Below are 22,477 nucleotides of genomic sequence, written 5' to 3' on the forward strand. Positions count from 1 at the left end.
CTGCAGTCTTGGACAAGGACAGCTGATTTGGGTTCAGCCTTTTGCAGCCAGAAGCTAATCAGTGATGTAAACGTCCCCGATAAGCTGCAATCAGGTATCAGCCAGACGACAGTAGCGTAATGCAACTCAACAGCAACGTTATCGTCGCAATCAGCTGCAGTCCGTGGCCAAATTAGAATCGACCCCCACCCCCCCGACTCTCCACTCCATTCCTTGTAAATCATCCGCACTGTGCAGCTTTCACCTTCACAAGCCTTAAGCAAGTGGGTTGATTCTTGTTTGGCTTTTCGGAGCTGACAATGGTAAAATATAGTCAGCAGAGTGAGGGGGTAATTCTCAATGAAGGAAACACAGTTATCAGGATTGCTGCTGCAGTTTTACACCAACAGAGAGCCCCAAAAAAAAGCAGCATATACTCTATACTCCCCCTTTTTAAAATGTGATAAAGCTCAACAGCATATTTGAATAAATTGACCAGATGTATAGACTGAAAATAGGACATTTGTTTCGCTTCTTCATAATTAGACCTATTTACTCAAATCATTTTGAAACCCCTTTTCCTGCATATGAAGGAAATTACCACCCTCATAACTATAGCAACAAAGCTGCCGCTGCTACCTCACTTCCCCCCAAGCAATGCAAGCAGAGCAATAAAATAACCATAAAATCTCTGTCAGTGTCATCGGAATGTTCCTGCAAAAAAAAAAACACACAAAAAAAAAAACACCCATATGCATACGGAAAATGTGCCCATTCAGCACATTTATCAAATCTAACTTATTGTCCTCCTTCTGGTCATCACAGGATGTGTACCTGCAACGCGGCAGCAGGATAGTGTATTGTGGCTATTTTCATTTGGAACAAGCTTGGAAAAAGCCTGAGGGAAGCTCTCCCCCCCCCCCTTCCCCCTCCCCCCCTTATGTCCTAACATCCAACCTCATAGCTCATGTCCCGCTGCTGACTTGGCTGTTTTCCAGTAGAGTTTTTAGCGTGCTTTTAGCCCTGCTAATGGAGCTACCTATGTAGGTTAAAGACCCCCTCATGGTCGACAAACACACCAGTGCCAGGGGAGACATCTCAAGGTGAACACAGTGTTCAGATTGGACCCCCCCCTTTCAGAGGGGGTGGCAACAATAAAAAGAACAGAAACAACAATGTCAGACGTACACATTTCAGCTGAGATTGATTTATCCTGGGCAGCACAGGACAAATAAAACATTTAACTATAATAAATAGCATGTTCGGGTTTCTCCTTCAGATATCATTGTATAAAATAGCTTCAAGGTCCCATGTTGTATGAATTCAGATTTCTATTTTATTTCATTTTAAAGCTGGTCTTGGTGCTATATTCTGAAAGTGTCACAATGTGAGGAATGGGATTTCTCTAAATACAGCTGTGCCGTTTGAACTTCCGTATGTTTGTGATGTCACAACTTGTATCCGTCAAGCATGGCCCACGGTCAAACTTTTTATGTCAACGCAAACAGCTGTATGTAGGTGGCTTGTGGTACTTAAAACCACAAACAAACATCTTCTTCTAGAGATCAAGCCTGCAAATAAAACACACTTTAACAACATTACTGTAAGCACATGTAGGAAAGCGAGTTTTGCTACCTGAAAGATGGCACTTACATTTAATCCCCTTGTCCTGTCTGCTGTGCTGTGGATTTTGCCGACCCCTTAATTCCCTAAATGAGCATCGAAATCGATGGGAAGACTACGGGGCTTTTACTCAGTCTAATTATACACATCTATCACCAATCACAGCCTTGCATTTGAACACTGACTGCAGAGACTGTGTTGTACTGTGAGGCAAAGTGACAGTTCAGCGCAATACAGTTCATCCGTAAAGACTCAGCAGTGTGATATGAGGATAGGGGCAATTTGCAGTGCTGAGGATAAAGATTAGAGGAAATAACCATAAAACCAGAGGGAGAGAACATTGAGTCGAGAACAACTGTCTTCTGGATAATCACACAACATGTATTTCAGATTGTATGACGCCGGGCAGAGCACATTGTAAAACGGCCTTGAGTGCTGCTGTCCATATTATTTCATTTTAAAGGGTATATTTCATTCACTAAATTTAATTTCAATCTCTGTGTTGATAAAACATACTGGCACAGTTCAATTTCAGTTGCAGTCTAAACAGAATAAATAAATAATACATTTTCATGTCAAGAAACTTTCAACAAGTGACTCAACGAGCTGAACCAGTGTCTGCAAATTGCAAATGCTGGTTAAATTATACATGGAATAATTAAAATAATGTTTAATATAATGAACCGTGTTCCACTGTGATGCGTTATATGGAAGACAAAAGACTAATGTCTATCATTACACAGCTTGTCAATCAATTATTGCACTTTTCATACACATCTTTGTAGAGTCTTACTGGGGTTTCCAGTGAAAGATCTGGTCATATTCCCTAACAGTTTATTTGTTACACTGGTTACTGAAACTGTCTGTCGCATGGCAACAGAATGAATGAGGAGCATCGTCTTTCACACACTTAAAGCTGCTCACAAGAAAATGCTGTAATCCCAACAATTACTGTGCAGCGCGAAGATGCGGAGATCTGTCTGGACCAATCGAGAGGACACTTATCGGGCCTTAGGGATAGAAACGATTTGCTTCCATGTTCAGGGCAAAAGAGTTCTCGCCCAATGCCATGTCACTGTGAAGGAAACCATAATGAGTGTAGACGTTAACAGAAAGCTGAAGTGCGATTCTGCATGCCACTGACACAGACAAATGTGTGCATTGTGGCACTTCAGAAAGGAACTGAAAGAAAGAAAAGTTCCTCCAGAGAGTTCTTCCTCCAGTCGTTTTTTTTGCCTAAACACAACCAAACCTTTTCCAAAGCAGTCTGTTATGTACAAAACTGTGACGTTATCCTGTTATCCTGATTAAAGATGGCGATCCATCCTTGTGCACGAGGATGATTTGCAAGCCAGAGTGCTGTTTCTCAGGGTCCTTTGTCTGTACATGACTACAGAACTACAATTTGCTTCAAAGTACAGGACACCATGGCCTTGAATGACAAAGAGCAAGAGAGGTGCAAAACAGAAGCCAGAAAGATGAGAGAAGGACTTAACTATCACAATGACTGACATGAAATTTACATAGTGGCACTGAAGTCGGTCACCAAATAAGAACATTTAGGAAAATGGATGAAAAAAAATAAAAAGAGCAAAGGGGAAAACACTTCCTAGCTGCAAGACGCTGCAGCAGTTCCCTTCCCTCTAAATCTCCTTATCTCAGCTGAGAGGCAGAGAGAAGGAAGAAAAGGGACGACCGGGAAAGGACGGTGCAGAGAAGACAAAAGGCAGAAACACTTCGAGAGGAGGGAGGAGGTCACATTAACAGCAGAAAATGAAGGTGGATGACAATTACAAACAGAAATGGTTTCAGCAAATAAACGGTTCATGCTTTGATCCATATTTCTGATCTGCTGCTGCTGTTTGAGTTTGGTTTGGTTTAGCCACTGAACTGCTTGGTTTACGTCAATAAAAGATGGCTGATGGCAATCCGTTATCCACCATTAGACTTTAACACGGTCATGTCCTGACTCGCACGGTCACAAGAGCTCTTTGTTAAGTTGACATGAACGTAGGTTGCTTTACCGAGCGACAGAAGGACAGTTTCTGTATCACTACGTTTCGGCAATTTCTAAAATAGACTGCTGGACCCATCAGAGGTCACAATTCACTCCAAAACAAGGTGACTGAAACTGCATCATTTTGGGGTGACATGTTTATTATTCATTGGACTTTTGGCTTAGTTCGGGACAGCCAATCAACCTTCCCTTCAGCCCGGCGCTGTGTGCATTTGTGTGGCTACAAGGGTAAATGTGTGTCTGTTTTGAGCTGCTGTCCAGCTTCTAAACGACCAGTCACATCGTGACACCGGGTGTACACTCAGCACAGAACTATGCAGGCCAGATAAGAACCAAAATGACAAATTTTCCTTGGCCCCTTAAGAAGTTCCTGCAAGCCCGCGGACAGAAAATATTGAGCACGTACCACCAAAGACACTTCGAGGCAAACAGCGAGAGACAGAGAGACCTCTACTCTCCTTCAGAGCTGAGGCCATGAGAGGCAGTGAGCAATGTGTCTCTCCTGAGGGAATTATGGGAAATGTACCCTTCTAAAGGCCTACTATATCCAATGGGACACAACTTCAGGCATCGCTGCCAAGCTGTCACAAGACCGGCAGGCCACACAGCACTGATGTACACAAACACAGACTGTACTGAAGCTATACAAACATACAGGGAGCACTCCAGCTGCAGCCTTTCTGATTGACCTAAAACTAAATCATACAAAACTGCTCAAAATATCTATAATATATTAGAGATAATGACAAAATTTGTAGAATAATTTTTCAGCGCCAAAAATTGATGATGATGGGTTTGACTATTTGGCTGCATAACAAGATTTTATAGATCCACAGGGGACTAAAGGATGAGCTAAAATGGACATATTTTGCATTCACAGGAAACAGACGGCTGTAAACACGATGCATCAAAGCCAGCTGACACTCAGCTGACCAGACTGAACATGATGGTTTCCGGTGACGGCTCCTCTCCCTGCCTTTGCCTGGCGCCGGTGCGCTGTTGCCATGGGAGATGTTTATGTAAGCCATGCCTAATCCTGTTAACTGTTACTGCGGCTGCTGAGCAGCAAAAGTGTTCGGCACCGCTGCACTGCAAAAAATGTTTATCTTAAGTCCTTTCACCGAGGACTGAGATTTATATTATTCTTGAAACAAGTAAAAAAAAAAAAAAAAAAAAAAGGAGGCGATGATTTTAGGGTGAGGGGAACATGAAAAGCAAAGTGGCAGGAGAGTAAGCAAGTGTATGCACATTCAATTAAATATTTCTTAAATATTTCTTTTGTTACAACAGTCATAAAGTGTAATTTAGGGAAAATGTTGCTCTAAAATAACAATTTTGGTCCAGGTTCATTTGAAAAATTTAATTTTTAAGCAGCTTTTTTTGCTTTTCAAACTGATTAAAAAACTAAGTCATTGTCTGATGAAAATAAATATAACTCAAAACTCAAACACATTCTGCTGCAGTGTGACCTTCAGCTCTTGTAGAATCTGTTTTTTACTCTCCTTTTGAAAACATCACTCATTGCTTTCCATAAGATTAATACTTTTTTGCAAAAAGTGCTTAAACTTCTGCCACACAGCACAACAATGATTCGAGATCATCTGTGTGTCAGGAAAAGGAGGGAAAATTAGAAAAGACGCGGCAGAAGTCATGCAAAGCTGAGCAGGACTCTGTGACGCAGCCTCATTTCCTACTGTCGAGTGCAGCGCTGTCACTAAAATGGATTTTGTTCTTGACAATCTGAAGCATCATGGACCATAAACCCCCACCTCCCCGCCTCATCTTCACAAAAATATGACCTTTAAATATTTTTTGGGTGATTATCCTTCAATAATAGGGGCATTATTTAGTCCACATATTCCACCATTTTCTGTAGGAAAGGAATGGCAAGGGAGAAGTCTAAGCCTAATTATCCCGATTAAAAAGCAGAGTGTATGAACGAGTCATACAAAAGAGGATTATACAGACATGAAAGAAGAGAGAGTGGGAGAGGAACAGAACAACAGAGAAATGGAAGCGCTCGCGTAAAGACAGACATGGACGATGAGCCGTCACATACATTCAGCCTGTACGCCTCAGAGAGGAGGTTTGACCGGGAACCTATGCATCGCTGTCTCCTGGTCTCCTCCCCTATTCTCTCCACTCTCTTTTGCTCCATTAGCTTTATTAGAGTCTCTTGGCTGAGGAGTCAGGCTATTGTACAGATACTTGATCGTGAAGGTCAACAAAACATCCATTGTGGCTTGGATGCTGTTCAGTAGTCAGTGGAAGGGCTTTCCTGGAAACAGGGGTGCCCCTTGCAGATGAGTTTTTAGCAGGTACAAATATTCACGGTCCCACGAGGATGCAATTTACTGATTTCACCTCTGGCGCCACCTTCGTACTGAATGTTTGATTTGATTTTATACACTTTATTAATCCCCGAGGGGAAATTTCTTCACTACAGCAGGGGGGCTCTCAGGGGGGAGATGCTGCAGCAGGCTGCCACGACCGCGGCGCCAGGTAACCTGACCTGAGGTGCATGTTTTTGGATGATGGGAGGAAGCCGGAGAACCCGGAGAGAACCCACGCAAGCACAGGGAGAACATGCAAACTCCTCACAGAAAGGCCCAGGACCGGATTCGAACCCGGAACCTTTTTTGCTGTGAGGTGACAGTGCTAACCACTGCACCACCGTGCCTCCCGTGCTTTTAGATTCAAGTCCTGAAACATATTTATAAGACAGAAATTTGTCACAGACGTGAACAGAGCACAGAGGGTGAATCCAAAATGACTCCGATGGTACCGTGACTTTTCATCAAGCATCATCAATCGGTGGAGGTTTGTGTATTGCAAAACTAACAACATTGAGGAACTAAATAACATGGGTTGACATGGTCGTCATCACACCTGCTAAACATCAGCATGTTGTCATGTCAGTACATGCGTGTGAAAATGCTGATCTTGGCATCTAACTTCACGTATAGCTGTGCCAATAGTTCACATAGTTTACAGAGAAATGCAAATTAGCTCAAGATTTGAATCTACCTCTTCAAAAGGAATATAAAACATAAAACTGATTGCATAACTCCACTACAGCTGCACAAATAAGACGTGTTTTCTTGCGGGTTTCCTCTCTTTCAAACAAAACACACCCTTCACCTGCACCTCCTCTTTGTTCTGTGCCAGCAGCGCACAGCAGCTGAGCTTCAAGCCCATTAAACACAGTTTTGTTCTACTCAGCGCGTCATCATCACTACGATGCATCTGCTGATCACAGCGCGCAGAGCAACAGTAAAACACAGGCACCGCCGATCACCGGGGGACCGCAGGCCCTCGGCTGCATCCCAAACCTCCTCTCCTGTTAAACTCTCTGTTCACACCTCCTCTCTGAATCGACTTTATCTGACACTGGAGCACAAAAGAAGCAAGAATTGCTAAAGGGGTTTGGATGTCAGTTATCGCTCCACAGATCATACATGAACACGGCCAGTGCTTGACCTCGTGCTCAAAGAACCAAATTCTTCAAAGGTCGCGCTGTAACGATACTTTTGTCGCGACAGGAACATCCATCAGCACACCTTCAGTGTTAGTGTCTTGTACTTTCTAAGCAACGTTAAAACATGCAAAGACTGCCTATGACCTTGGCAACAGTCAGCCCACTGTGGGAGGAAATAAGGAAATGAAATGGATGCTTTTATTCCTGCTATTGAGAAAAAAATCATTCTTCACTGAATACGCTAGAGTCCTTTGACTGATGGATGTTGGCAGTAAAAAGCTTTTTACCTCCTACAAAAATAAAATGCCAATGTACAATATACTGCTAATGCACATACGGGGGCTGGAGAACGCTGCATGAGTGCATTGTGTATGCTCTGCACCATAAAAAGCTAAACTCAGGACAAATTGCATGGAGGAGCCTTCAGCTTGCAGGAAAAGACATCGCCCTGGTTCAGCACCGCCAACATTTTCTCATTTGCTGTGCAAATAAAAACATGGATATAGATAAGCAGTTTTGTGTTGATGAGAGCTACTGAGAAAAGGACTGTTGACTCTCGCCAGCCAGCACAGCAGCTCAGTCATGTAGAACATTTTCAATCGTTGAGGCTCCTGTAACATCGCAGCTACACATACGATGATTCACCCTTTGTCCTTTTCCTACTACTTTCATGTGGAGGCCTGCAGTGTGCTTTAGCAGGTTAAAAGAGAAATCTGTTGCTTCCTCACCATCCCTCCTAGTCCCGTTAAAGGTCAAAGTGCATTTGGCATTTCTCTGGACTCAGCTGGCCGTTGGCAGATGTCGAATGTCTGGTTTACCAGTGACAGACTGGCCGTCCGCTAGTTTTTTTTCCGCAATGCCAGGAGCCAAGGGCGCAAAACAAGATTTAAATCGTACACCGAGCTCATTAGAGGAGAGACAAACCAGCGGCAGTCAAACATCGTTTTTGTGCCAGCTCAGCGGCGGCAACAGCAGGGTGACAAAGTTTAGCTGTAGGAGTTTGGATCTCAGGCATGATCATGCAGAAACAAAAAAAACTCAAATTAAACCAACTAACTAAATACATCTAAATTGGCTGTTACAATAATCATGCACAAGTATTGTTTACTGCGACTTTTACGTGCAGAGCTGTTTTGCTATAAACGAGCTGACATTGACTATTTTCTGACCAAAAGGTCTTCCAACTAATCTAAACAGAGCCCCAGAAGGTTGGGTGGTCAGCTGCAATGACTCAAACACACCCAAAAAGACACTAACATTTGCAGCGGCTGATAATGAATAGCAGGTACTGCTGTATGAACACGTCACAGAGCACATGTAAATGACCGTCACTCAAAGAAAGAGCTGTCAGCATACAGCATGACACACCTAGTGAGAACCACAGAGGAACCTTTTCAGGGGCTGGCTGCTGGATCAGAGCAGCATGCAAGTGTTCCATCCTCCCGGGCCGGTTTAATTAAAAAGTGCCATTTATTTCCTCATTCATCTTACACACAGCAAAGTGGTTTCCACTTTTCTGCTGGGAGAAAAGTGTTTGTGGTCAAATCCGCTCGGGACTAGTCTGTACAGTACAGAGCGCAATGCTTTAAAAGGCAGAGAAAACGGGGGATTTCATTATGTTGTGACTCATTTCAGGACAAATAACGCCAGTCATCTGAATATTACTTTGTCTGCCATCATGTCCAAAGCTGCTAAAAGCTGTTCTTGAGCAGGACGACAACGTAAGAAATCCCAAATATTATGATTATCTCTTACCTGATTTAATGGAAAGCAACCGTGTCTCTGTGTGTGTTTTGTCATGTAATCTTGAAAATATATGCTTTCATATGTATTTTTGAGGGGAAATAAATATTTATGATACAGTCATGGCACAGTTTTGCCTTTTGCTACTTGGGAGAAATCCTGCAACACATTCAGCATGACCCACATACCGAGAACATCTCGCTGTCTAACATTCACCTCTCGCCTCCCATCACTCTCCAGCATATTGCTGGCGCATATTGCACAGCACACACATTCTGTGCAGATCAGCAGCAGTGGTTTTGACATTGTACAGTGGTGTAGTGTGTGATATGAAGAGTGACCCGAGTGTGTGGAGGGTAAACGGAGTGACTCCCCGGGGGGCAGCTTGTTCTCTCTAGCCCTCTTTTAGAGTTCAGACAAGTCCCATGATGCTGAGAGATTAATGAAGCTGCGCTGGCACTGTGATCCCGACAGGACACACACACACTATTCATTTCGGATTATGACAGCTCTCGTGCACCCACAGTAATATGAGCTCCACGGGATGCAGATACTCATTGCACTGAGGGTGCTAAATGTTGGAAACACAAACCTGCACTAAAATTAGAGTCATACAACAAACAAATCTGCATGTTGTGCCTAAATGTACACACTTAACATACTTCAGTGGAATTATCTAATTGAAATTAATCCGTTCTTCCATAATGTCTTTTTCTCTCTCAATGGAAATTTTAACTTCAAGATGAATATATATTTTCCAACATGGCTTTTCAGTGGAATATTGGTCACTGATGTCGTTTTAGAATTACACCATCAATAACACTTTGCAAATCATCATCTGCAAGACCTTATCCCTCACATTAAAGAGGCCAGGCTGTGTCCATCTCCATCCTCCAGTCTGGCGATGATACAAGCGAGCTGCACCAAAGCTCAGAGTCAGGAGGATGTCGCATTAACACACGGACTAATCTCACACCTGCAGTCAGGTCAGCCGCCTCACACGCTGCAGCGCTGCCCCCCTGTGGTCACGAATGGGTACTACGATTTTGAAACCAGCTGCCTCTCCGCTTAGTTGAGCTGTAAAAAGAGAAAGGACATTGAGGCAATATAATGGCTCAGGATGTATACTGCAAAAAAAAAAAAGAAGAAGATATTTCAAACTATTTTTAGCCAATAATTACAAGAATAACACTTTTTGAGGACAAACGTTTCTGTCTTTAACAAGTCACCTACAGTAATGGCTAATAATTAAGTCAGGCGGGATTGTATAAATATATGTGTAACACTATCACTTCTATTATATGTTAGAGGTGTTTATGAAGCATTTCATTACCAGCTGATAGGGGACACGTAAAGCAGCCTCAACAGATACAAAATGTCATTATAAATACAGCTTTGAAAGAGAAAGTGTGGCAATCAGGGCAGATTTTTCTGTCCAAGGACGTTGAAGAGAAATTGTGGAGAGAAGGGAGGAGGAACGGTTGCCAGGAGATGAAGAGAGAAGTATTCCTCCTGAAAAGAAAGGATGCAAGGCTTCGATATTGTTTTTCTATTGTTTTGCTGGCCATATTTGCAGAAAATTCTGACTAAAAAGGAAAAGAGATAGGACAACTGAAAACAACTGCAGTGATAAACTAAACTTATATTGACTGTTCATACTGATGGATTCAGTATTAGCTGCACGAATAATCATTTTCCTGAAATAAAAATGTATATGATAAAATCTATTCAGATACATATATCATGTAAAGCTGTTAAATTCACCTAAAATGTATAAACTCAAGGTAAATGTGATGTCTGGGAACTTTCGTAGAAGATGATGAACCCCACAGTACACGAGATTTTTTTTTTAATGCGAACAAGGTGACTCATATCCACCGCTAATTGTTGTGGCCATCACGGTTTGTTTTCACCCCTCTCGAGGGACTTCGCAGCTCCCACAGACAAAAAAAACACCATGACACGTTTTTTTTCCCACCTAAGCAGCCTCAACTTTAAACAGCGAGTGAAATTTATTAGAATTAAATAAAGTCTTGTACATTTCACAGCTATAGGGGCCTACATAGTAAGCAAAACAAAGTCTACTCTTTGTCCGTGTGCAGAACTACGCCACAGGGTAGTTCAAGACAGTTTGTCATAGTCTGAATACAGGAGAGGGGATGTGGTTGGTGGAGAGAAGAGGGCCGGGGCAGATATTACTCCCCCAAAGATCGGCTGATGTAAAAAATAAAAATAAAAACAAGAAGAAGAAGAAGAAGAAGAAGAAGAAGACAAGGTCCTTAATTTGTGTGGCTTCAGGAAGCATTTTCATGCTGATTCCTTCCAATTGTAGACGTCCATCTTTTAAAAAATGTCTGCAGATTTTTTTTTCACCATATTACCATGCTCTATAGGCAAAACGCTGAAGTTCCACGTAATGAACACATTATATTTTAGTTATATTGGATGGTAAACTTCTGGTCTTTTGTTCTTCCCCAAAACAGACAGTTAACATTATGTAATGACACTTTTCAGTTGCTGATATTAAATGTAATCTACTTTGGAAATGTCTCTCAAAAAATGTGGCATCATGTCCTGTAGCCTCAAACCTGTTGTTCCACCTCCTCGCAGGATTTAAGATCGCAGGCTTAGGACAGCACAGCCTGGGCGTTCTTGACGCCAAGCAGGTTATCTGCGCTGACAGACCTCCTCATGGCAGATTTACCCAGGTCCTTGTACTTGTCCTCACACAGCCTGGAGATAGCCTTGAGAAAATATCAAACGTGAAAACTGTTACTACCCAACAACAAAACAAGAAGAGATGCTGAGGCAGATTTACTGTTCTTCATCACTTCAGTGGAAATAAAACAGAATTTGAAGTGTAAACGCAGCCTCGGACTCGCTCACCTCCAGTTTTTGGGCGCGCTTGTTGCTGAGCTGCTCCAGAGGGAAACTGAGGTTGTTGTCGTCAGCCAGCGAGCGCAGATCAAAGTAATACTTGGCGTAGACGCTGGCTGGGACGTTGATGTTGAACTGGAGCAGCTCCAAGAAGTGACGCTCCATCTCATTCCTGCACAACACAGAACTCATCACTTTTATGGCAAAAAGAAAATCTCATCTGGCAAAGTTACGACATTTGTAGTGCGACAGGCTCCCCTACTGTCTTTTGTTCAGTGAGCAGTACTTTCATGGATAAAAAGTGACACTCACATGTCCTCCACGGTGATGTCTTTCAGGATCTGGCAATAGTCTACGTTCCACACCGCCTGGTCGTCCCAGACCTTGGAGGCCAGCAGGATGGCACCGAGAACGATGCGCTTCCAGTTACAAGGACAAATGTCCATCTCGGCATATGTCAGCAGCCTTTCCAGGTACACCTAACACGGGACACAACCGCGCGTTCACACCGACGGTATACATGTGACGGTGCCAGAGATAAGAGGTTCTGAATGTTCTTGTTTTTTTTATAGTCATTCGTCAGATTCTTGTTGTGTAAACTCACCAGAGTGACGATGGCGCACTCTGCAGTGAGCTGCGCAGAGCTGAAGAGCGTTCTTATGAAGCGGTAGATGAGTTTATGTTCTGGGTCTACCACGGAGTAGTCCTCTGGAATCTTTTCACGCTGTGGGCAAGAGGAGCCATCGTCATTGATCCAACAGAAGAGTAAATATCACTGCTTCATGTAATCAAACACCTCAGCTCACCGACAGAGGGTGCTTCTTCTCATCGAATATGTCCAGCGTGCGGTTGGAATCTCTGCAGGAGCATTAACAAGCCGTTATTAGATGTGCATATTGTATGACTTTTATCCCATTGTAGTAAATGATCTATCTGTCCGTCCATCCATTCATTATTTCATTTGCCGTCTCAATGTCATGTTAAAGCTGTTTCTTATTAATTATTTGACTGACTGAGAGCCTATTGTGCCAATGTTTGTTTCCTAACTGAATACACACAGTAAGTATCAAACAACACCTGTAGAAGCTGACATTGATGATAATATTTTAAACTGTTCCTACCTGTTTTTTATGTGATAGTATATGGCCAATGCAACACTGGAACAGACACACACACACAAAAAAAACACAAACCATGAACCACTAGATGTGATTTTACTCTTCTGCACCAAACAAAAGCTTTGTTATCATTTGACTAATGAAACACATGTTCATAGTTTGGTTCAGCAGTTCAGGAAATGTCACATTTGATTTGTTAAAATAACTGAAACGACAAGTCAGTGCTGACCACAGACTATCTTTTAGACTTCAAACATATAAATTCCAACACAAATTTTGTGTAAAAAGACCGCTGACAACTGATAGGAGAAAGCACAACAATAACATTTAAGATGTAAACTTGTTGTGTGGGGATATTTAGAAGACTGAGGTGAAGTCAATTACCATTTGATGGTGCTCTTGAGGTTGGGTTGGCTGACCGTGCTGTCATCGATGAATATTGTAGAGCAGGAGCTGTACTTTTTAGTAAGGCGCCCAGGGGATGTCTGCTATAGAAACAGTGATAGTGCTTAAAGGAAAGCAAAACACCCACCAACCTGGAGAGAAGCCAGTTCACCTCTCAAATGTTGCCGAGTTAAAAAGGGAAGGGTGAAAAGCTTGAATAATTTATGTTAAGGCATTTATAGCACAAAACCCCTCTTAAATAAAAAAAAAATTAAAAAATGCAATGTCTGGATCTAATGTGCATGTTCCTTTCTGATTTCCACAGATTAGAAGAAACTCATATTTAAAAAAAAAAAAAAAATTTAAAAAGAGAGAGCACAAACAGTATCAAGCACATGCAGACTCCTCACTTACATGATTCATGTAGTTGCTTTTCCTTTTCTCTCGCACTGGGAGGGGAAAGAAAAAAAAAAGATTGAGATGAAGAGTTTCATAGGAGAGAGAGAAAAAAAAAAAACTTTTAACAGAGAAATACTGACCATCTGTCTGGGACTTGTTGAGGAAGAGGGTGCTGGCTCTGGGGTGGTCTGATGGGTTGGCCTCTTGGGCCAGTTCTGTGGGATGCAAGAAAGTGTTTGTATACGACTACACGACACAGAATATATGTTTATCCAAAAGACACTGCTGCTGATTTACTGCTCAACTTTAAAAAAAATAAAATAAAAAAAAAAGCTTTCAAACGTACTTCAATAGTGTGCAACTAAACACTTGCATAGCCTGAGGGTCATTTCAATCAATCAAATCCAAAAAAGGCTGTCAAAGTGATCATCACGTACCATCAGGGAGCTCCCTGTCGCTGATGTGCTGCAGGTAGGTCCCGGTGTCTTCGCTCACGTCCTCGGTGGTGGTGATGGGACACTCCTCGAGTTCCACCTCTCTCCTCAGGATCTTGGGACTCTCTCCAGGGGAGATGCAGCAGGACACCGAGCCTCCCATCGTTGACCTACAACAGTCCTGCCACAGCCGACACCGCTTCCCATACAACCACCTACCGGTCTAAGTGACAGCACCGGGCTGCAGACTGTCCGCAACTTACTTTAACCTCAATCTTCAATAAAAAAATAAAAATAAAAAAATAAAAAAATAAAAAGGGGGGGGGCAGCTAAACACACCAAAGTATGCAAAACCGGCTTCGCTCTAATTTGGTAGGTCCTGCTTCTAAATTAAATTTATATGCGAGTGACTCCAATGATATTCTTATGATGTCTTAGTATAGAAAGGGAGCAATCAATCCCGTGTGTTTGGCCGCAAAGTGGAAGAAGGGATCTATGTAACCACAGCCAAGAGGCTTTCTGCGGTATGTGCAGGGCAGCTGACATATTCAGGGCGTGTGCGCAGCATTGCACCGGCTCACTTCAACAACAATGACAAGAAACGTTTTTGGGGACGGTGAGGAACTAATTTCACCTCGTTTCAAAACACAGCAAGGTCCCACAATCCAAAGTCACAAGCTCCTCCACCTCCCTCCATGGCCAGCCGACTAAAGCTAGCTCCTGCACCTCAATCCATTCTCGGCTCCTTCGGCAGCATTTTCTCCCTGCAGGTGACGTCTCTGTCACAATTAAAGGCTTTTTTTTTTTTTTTTTTTTTTCTAGCGTCAAATTCACCGACTGGCAAAAAGTCTGGAGATAAGTAAGGACGCGCAAAGGTGGCGGGTATGAAAAATACAGCCAACGTTAGCGTTCATCTCGTCGCATTTGCAGGAGACGCGTCTTTGGATGTCCAAATCCACCGGAGCTGGTGAAGTTCAGAGGTAAAACTTCCACAGGAGCGCGTTTCAAAGTAAAAGTCCCCAATGTGCGTCTCCAGGACCATCTGGATGTCAAGTTGCACCGACGAATTTCACCGATTGAATTTATTATGGTTCAAATTTATGCAGCAAAAAAAAAAAAAAAGCAAGCAAAAAAAAAAATAAAAAGAAAAGACATTGAGTTAATGTCTCGTCTTTTATTTCCAATGCAGGACCTCAAATGAAACGGAAATTGTGTTGCAGCTGCGTATAAGTAGCTTTACGGACCTCCACAGGCCACGCCCCCTTCGCAGCTGATTGGCTGAAATTTGCTCATTAATGTGTTTTAATTAATTAATTTAATTAAGAATAGGCTGGGTACATTTCACAAACATTAAAAAAAAAATTAAAAAAAACACACACAGAGAAGCCTCCGTTGTATTACAATGTGTAGGCTTACAAAAATAGCCATTTCTGAAATAATAATGGAGTAAAACTGGGTTTATATTTGGGAGAAAAGGTGGACGATGAAACGTATTACAGGGAGACACGGACAATGAAGAAAAATAATTAACTCCAGAAGATGGCGGTAATGAGGCAGAAAATCAGCCTTGCAAAGGCAAAGAAGAAGAACGGCACAGCGCATGCGTGTAAGGACACGCAGTCAACTCTGAATACCGAGTGTAATTTCGATGTGTTTTACAGCATGGCTCTCGTTCCTTATGTTGAGGATTTCTTACCTGCGCTTTCCAAACTCCACAATTCATCAGCACAATTTCGGTTTGCCAACCACGACCTGCATCTTGCCCAGGACTGGAAGAAGCTCGGGGTAGCAGCAGTGGTTTGGGATGCAGTAAGGGACACAATAGTGGCGACAATACTTCTGTTCAGTAATGACTGAATGTTTGATTAAAATGCATCTGACGTTTGTTTTGCAGGCAGTTGTCATGTGCATGTATCTGGAGCTGGGGAAAGTGGAGTTAAAGGGGAAGCTGGCCATTGAGCTGGGAGCTGGCACTGGATTGGTGGGCATCGTTGCAGCCCTGCTGGGTGAGTGGAGCACTACTAACCATGTATAAGCCTTGTGAGATTGAAGAGTAAAATTCCAAAAGATGCTGTTGAAAGATGGCAAAAATAAATGCATGTACATATTTATTTTAAAAATGATTCTGCAATGTCACGTTCTTCAACTTGTCTAGGTGCCCAAGTGACAATCACTGACAGAGAGCCTGCTCTGGACTTCCTTTCTGCCAACGTGAAGGCAAACCTGCCCACGGACTCCCAGGGATCTGCAGCCGTGTCCGAGCTGACCTGGGGTGAGGGCCTTGAGCGCTACTCGGCCGGGGGATTTGATCTGGTGCTGGGCGCGGACATCGTTTACCTGGAGCACACGTTTGTGCCTCTGCTGCAGACTCTGGAGCACTTGTGTTCAGGCACCACTGTGGTGCTGCTGGCCTGTAAGATTCGCTACGAGCGAGATACAAACTTTTTGAGCATGCTCAAGCAGCGGTTCAGGGTGGAAGAGGTCCACTACGACAAACAAAGGGACATCCACGTATACAAGGCTTCTAAAATGGCACCGAGGCAGGATTTGTGACCCACAGAAGTTGAGAGGTGCAAAAGTTTTCTCTCGGGCCACTTGAACTACAATATGTTGAAAAGTTGTGACGGAACGATGCCACCCGAAAAATACTGCCAGCTTTAAAAACTGCCTTCTGATTCACTTGTTTCACATGACAATCAAATAAAATGGTTTAAAATCATCAAAGATTACCAGAAACACATTTATTAACAGCTGCCAAAAATGTAATATTTGAATAGCTCTAACATAATGCACTGTATTATACAAGTTGGTGCTGACATTTAGAAATTGAATTTAAAAAATGACTGAAAAGCAACATAAAAAAAAAGCATACTATTTCATGACTATACATAATACCTAAAGAATACAATATGGCATTCCATTATCATGAACATATCCATTTTGTTCACCGTGAATTTTTTCTTTTTGATTTGGTCGCACTTTACAATCCTTGAGCCAGATGTTGGATCGGTGCAATCGAACTGTACTCGGTGAGATTTGACGCTCCACCAAACAAGAAACGTCTGGACACATACTTGGTAGCAACAAGTCACTCTTGGGACGCTTGGTTAATCACCAGTTAACCGCGTGTTCGCAACTAAACTTTTTTAGAGGCAGCTCGGGTAACAGCACCGTCCAGCTTTGCCCGTTCGTGCCGTGCTGTTGCATCTTGTGAAATGTAGGATTGTAAATGCAAGGAAAGTGCACATGCCACATTGTAATCCTATAATCAGACTTTAGAGACAGACTCTGCTGATGCCACGAATGGACAGGTCCTTTGTATGTCAGATTTGGAATCGAAACGTAACCTCAAACTGCAGGAATAGTTTAGACTAAGATGGGGACATTTCATGTTCAAGAACAGTACAATAATACACAAACATACCAGTGATGCGTTTCCAAAATTTGTTTAGAAATATGCAGATAAATGATTTCTTTCATTGCATAACAATTAAGGCTCATTATTTTTGGTTTTTGTTTAAAAAGAACCCAGGAAACAATAAAATAAACTTTTAAAAAATTCATAGTACAAAAAATATGGACGAAAATAAAAGTTACATCAAATTTGTGTGTGTGTGTGTGAAATCACTCAAGGTTACCAGTATTTGTTTACAGTATATTTTCTGAGGAATGAGCAGTGGCTCATTTTCATGTTATACCCACTTGTCTTACTGCAGGAATATAACGCGGAGGGTCTTGTTAACTGTTAACTAACTAGGGAGAGCAGTATTTATTTATTTTTTTTTTAGCAGGAAACAACTGCTAGTTTGTTTAGGATCAAACACCTAGTCTGCTCTTTTCATCATTCTGTCCACGGTTTTGGGAGGAAAATCAGCGATCCGTGGTAACATGTTTGCGGACATGCATCACAGACACTTACAAATATTATAGAATCTTTCATATGGAGATCTTTCCTTTTCTTGATTATTGTGTCTTTGAAGCAAAAACAAAAAAGAAAGAAAGCTAATGCGACAGGATTTTCGCTGTGTATGTGTGTGTAACATGAAAACCATTTTACATCCCAACTTAACGTTTAGCTTTTTGTTCATGTCGTATAAAGGCAAAGTAAATTTAAGTAAAAAAAGTCAATGGCATTATGGAAGCCTATAATCTGATACATGATAAACCAAAAACACAGCTCAAAGATAAAATGTCCAAGATACAGCCCATCTACAGTTCAAAGCAGTAATAAGTAACATGTTGATGCAACAGCGCAAAAATACAGATACAAACGTCGCACATGAAGACCTCTCCAAATGATCCGAGCGTCTCGGAGATAAAGTGAAAAAGTTCCATCATTGGTGGTTGCGGTCAGCTCCCCGTTGCTGGTGATGTTGCCCAGTTCGAGGCACCAGTGACTGGAATGCTTCCCTTGGTGGCGACAAAACAAGAACAGTCTTGTCACTTCACCACAAGGACCCTGTATAGTTGTAGTCTCCTCCACATTCATTCTGAATAATGCCTCACCCTGGGAAACCAAGAGGAAGAGGATTTCAAATTGCTGAAGTGGGACGGGGTGTGTGTTTTTTTTTCTATTCCTGGTGAGTCACTTCACAGATTTTTCAGCAGTTTTTAAAAAGAAAGCGAAAGCGTAGAAAAGGGGGCGTGGCATCCAGATGCATGGCTCTGTGCTGAGTCTCTGTACATGGGGACAAACGGGCGCCTGTCGAGCTCCTGGCAGGCGCTCGGTGACGCTTCTACTCAGATTTGTGGCAGTACAAGTCTTTGAGAGCTTTGAGTTCTTCAATGAGGGTTTTGTTCTGGTTCTCCAGCACAGCCACGCGGTTCTCCAGACACTTGACGTACTCCTTCTTCTTCCTACGACACTCGCGGGCTGCCTCTCTGTGTGACATAAAGAACAAAGTAGATGATAGGTTAGAGCGCTTTTTAAAAGTGCGACCCGATTATCCACCAACCTTCAACCTCACAATACACGTACCTGTTTTTCATCAGTCGGACCTCCCTTTTGCGTGTGACTTCCTCAGTGCCTCCCGTGCCCAGTGCAGGCGAAGTTGTCATGACGACTCCAGGGGTGATGGTGCTGGTGGGGGCTGTGCGGATTTGATAAGCCTGGACGTCACCGGAGGCAGCTGACAAAGACGGACAAACAGAACTGTTAGAAAAATTACTCAGGAGGCTTGGTTCAAAATCAAACACATCGGACATTTATTCTTCCAAGAAGGAGCAACTTCATGCACCCTCAAAGAGAGGTGTCCAGCAGTCCTCCCCAACAGTCCTCGCCCCAGCCTGGCTCGCCCCAGTCCTCCTCAGCAGTACTCCTCTACTGTCCCTTTCTAAATAGGGCAGCTTTTATACAATTGACAAACAATTGACAGTCACTCCCATTCCCTTTGTATCTGCTTTCATATGGTAATACAGAGTTGATTGTCGATAAGGACACAGGGGAGTCGTCAATTAGATGCGGAAAGTAAAACAAAAGGAATCACTTGCAAATAAAGAGAGAAACCCAGACTTTTCAGAGCCTGATTGACAAGAGACTTTCCGGAGCCACAATACAAACGAGAGGAAGGAACCAATCCTTTTTTTTCCATCAAGAACTTCAAACAAATTCACGTGACACCGCTTCATGGATTGTCTTGGGTGATGTTTCATTTTCAAACTATATCGCTAAACTAATTCCTTCACTTTAGGTATGATGAAGCAGAACATTATGTTGAATCATTTCCCCACCTTGTACAACTACTTGGTTGCTGGGCACTAGGATCTGCTGCCCGTCGCTGGTCTGAGCGTACTGCAGGATGGTGGCACCAGACTGGGCTGAACCAGCATTGGCCATGGTGAGTGTCTGCAGGCTTTGCACTCCATCTGTGCCATTATTGGCCAGCTGAATGGCTCCACCTTGGGTAATGGCAACTGCAGAGCGATATCATCAGGTGTTAGAATTAGTCTCAAAAAATGTGTTGCATACTACATCCGGACATAGAAACTGAATAGAAACATAAAACTAAGGTTGTTAAAAAAGATGACGATCATCCTTGTATCATTATTACAAAAATACTTTTGTCTGATTGCAGCACCATCTACATATTTCAATAAAAACCAACAGGACTTACTGTACTGGCCACTGCTGGTCTGGTAGATGGGAGTGGGCATGGTGACTGTGGTGATGGCGGGGACTGAGTCGTCTTCTGATTTTTCTTCCTCAATTCGTGGCACTGCTGGAGCGTCTGATGATAAGTCATTCAGAATTTTTCTGCAAAGGGAAACAATCACAGCAATCTCAGCCAACATTTACATTTTTAAAAACAACCCGTAGAAATGATGTAAATAGGCTTCTACTTCAATTGGAAGCAGGTGAATCTAAATATTTTTGTTCAAAAGCAATATTATTGGACATCAGACATGTGCTACAAACCAATGATAAAAGCAACACAGACCAAATAGATCATGTTTGCTGTGAGGTGTCACACAGACCTGTAAGAAGGCCGTCTGGATAGAATCTCTCTCCTCTTCTGGGAATCTGTCACGCTGTCTACGGATTCCTGAGAGTCCTCGCTCTCGGCAACAGTCGAAATCTACAAACGAATCGGCATCATAATACTTTTTATTCGACTCGTGACAAAACTTTTTTTTTTTTTTTTTTTTTTTAAACAATAACTTACAGCAATTTGTGTCATTAAAATATGAACGCCAACTGCGCTCGGCAGCGATTTTGCATTGTGACAGTTTACTTTTGATGATTTCAGGAAATGTATTTCCCGTCAAACGCGTCGGTATTTAGTGATCATTATTTGTGCAATAAAACACATCGCAAAGACTCTTCTCACCTGTACTGTCTGGACTTGCGGGGACTGAATGACAGAAGGCTGGGCAGCTTGGATCACACCGTGCACTTGGACTGTTTGACCATTGGGTAACTGCACTAGGGTGACTGTGGGACCGCTGGATGACACCTGGGCGGCTGCGATGGTAGCCTGCAAACCACGACACCTCACAATCACACGCTGCTTTGTGTGCAAAGTCACACACAGTCCTCTGGCAATAACGCAGCTTTGCCTTGCACGGTGTACATGTATTTACCAGGGTGGTGAAGGATTACCTGCGCCAGGGTGATCTGCTGCACCTCCGACTCCGAGACAGCTGTTTCACCACTTTGCTGTGTGTCTGCACCAGCCTCCATGGTCATTTAAAATCTGCAAAACAAACGACAAATTTCTGACTCGTACATATAGCATTTTACCAACAACAAAAAAAAAAGGTATAAAAAAACAAACAGTGAGTAGTCCGGAAGTTGTGCTCTATCGACAGCTTGCTTGTTGATCTCTTAAAAAAAAAAAAAAAAGGAGGGTGTGGCTTAGCTTCACATGCTAAGCCTCAAATTCAAATTCATTTACAAGTTTTATTGCGCAACCCGGTCTGATTTGTGCATCCTCCAACGCTCGGCGGCATAATGTGAATTAAAACAACATTTGTTGACATTTCACCGAAATGCACAATAAATACCGACACACAATTAGCATGTAGCTTGAGCAGAATGCTAACAAAGCTAATGGGAATGTATTGAGGGTTTTTTTTTTTTTGCAGTTAAAATGAAATAAATCTTAAAATTTATCGACTCCATTTGCCCATTATTTTATTTATTTTTTTGAACCACTCGTGTCGCTTTGTTGTGCAGTCCCGAGCTCACGTTTGCACCGACTGGCACCAGCTAAGTTGCTAAACCGTGAGCTCGTATGGAGGGAAATGTCTGCATGCATTGTTTTGCCAGTTTTCTTTGCAACTCGGACACCCCACTTCCACAAAGTCCTCCGAGTCCATTTTACTTCAAACAGTTGTTGTTGTTGTTGTTTTTTGCATAAATTAGCTGCAACGTTACTAACTGCTTCTGTGACTTATTTCTAGATTTATTTAAATATATATTTTAAAAAAAAATAAAATAAAAAAAGACTCAAGCCCACTCCCATATTAATACCTATGTCTCGGTTGTGTTGCGAGCCAGCGAGCCTTTGCAGAGACTGACTCATTTTGTGAGCCTCTGCAACACCACCGCCGCCGCCATGATCTCTTTGTTGGCTCTGTGCGGATATTTGGGCGCACATAACTCTGCGCGGCCATCTATCTTGTTTAGCAAACATCGGATGCGTATCCTCTTACCAACACAGACTCGCTTCGTCACTCCCGGGTCTACGGAGCTCCACTTTTATTCAGACCGACACGTAAGAGACCGCGTCAGGCTACACCTCCGTCGCGTCACCGAGAACAACAACACGGAGAGGAGGACGAGGGAGACGACGACAGCGAAAAAGTTGGCTCCGCCGAAAGGACTCGAGGGAACACGGATCGAACCGGAAGGTCACGGAAATTGCCGAGGAGACTAGAGGGGGGGGGGGGGGGGAGGAGGGGGGAAGTCACGGAAGTCACCGAG

General features: G+C 42.8%; 3 protein-coding genes across 6 annotated transcripts; 1 reads left to right on the forward strand and 2 right to left on the reverse strand.

Moving 5' to 3' along the window:
• Positions 1-10,761: 10,761 nt before the first annotated feature.
• On the reverse strand, positions 10,762-14,339 carry LOC138620770 (cyclin-Y-like protein 1). Of its 2 annotated transcripts, none has more exons than XM_069698249.1 (10): positions 14,056-14,339; positions 13,759-13,833; positions 13,634-13,668; positions 13,220-13,320; positions 12,839-12,874; positions 12,524-12,575; positions 12,322-12,441; positions 12,030-12,196; positions 11,727-11,889; positions 10,762-11,584 (listed from the first exon to the last, which is right to left on the reverse strand). In XM_069698249.1, exons 1-10 carry the CDS (start codon positions 14,213-14,215, stop codon positions 11,468-11,470), a joined length of 1,026 nt encoding a protein of 341 aa, XP_069554350.1. In that variant the 5' UTR covers positions 14,216-14,339; the 3' UTR covers positions 10,762-11,467. The 2 variants fall into 2 exon arrangements, with proteins under 2 accessions (XP_069554350.1, XP_069554349.1); XM_069698248.1 differs by having other exon boundaries at positions 10,764-11,584; positions 13,220-13,323.
• Positions 14,340-15,699: 1,360 nt separating this feature from the next.
• mettl21a (methyltransferase 21A, HSPA lysine) lies at positions 15,700-16,787 on the forward strand. The gene is made up of 3 exons (XM_069698253.1): positions 15,700-15,861; positions 15,947-16,058; positions 16,208-16,787. Exons 1-3 carry the CDS (start codon positions 15,715-15,717, stop codon positions 16,603-16,605), a joined length of 657 nt encoding a protein of 218 aa, XP_069554354.1. The 5' UTR covers positions 15,700-15,714; the 3' UTR covers positions 16,606-16,787.
• Positions 16,779-22,334, reverse strand: LOC138620771 (cyclic AMP-responsive element-binding protein 1). 3 transcript variants are annotated; one of them, XM_069698250.1, is made up of 8 exons: positions 22,207-22,334; positions 21,152-21,245; positions 20,880-21,026; positions 20,527-20,627; positions 20,166-20,305; positions 19,783-19,965; positions 19,031-19,181; positions 16,779-18,933 (listed from the first exon to the last, which is right to left on the reverse strand). In XM_069698250.1, exons 2-8 carry the CDS (start codon positions 21,236-21,238, stop codon positions 18,789-18,791), a joined length of 954 nt encoding a protein of 317 aa, XP_069554351.1. In that variant the 5' UTR covers positions 21,239-21,245; positions 22,207-22,334; the 3' UTR covers positions 16,779-18,788. The 3 variants fall into 3 exon arrangements, with proteins under 3 accessions (XP_069554351.1, XP_069554353.1, XP_069554352.1); XM_069698252.1 differs by lacking the exon at positions 22,207-22,334 and adding an exon at positions 22,025-22,188; XM_069698251.1 differs by lacking the exon at positions 22,207-22,334 and having other exon boundaries at positions 21,152-21,345.
• Positions 22,335-22,477: the final 143 nt, after the last annotated feature.

This window comes from Brachyistius frenatus, unplaced genomic scaffold (assembly GCF_029030835.1).
Source record: "Brachyistius frenatus isolate BFR_SWC_R1_liver_20210118 unplaced genomic scaffold, ASM2903083v1 Contig_26, whole genome shotgun sequence".
NCBI lineage: Eukaryota > Metazoa > Chordata > Actinopteri > Embiotocidae > Brachyistius > Brachyistius frenatus.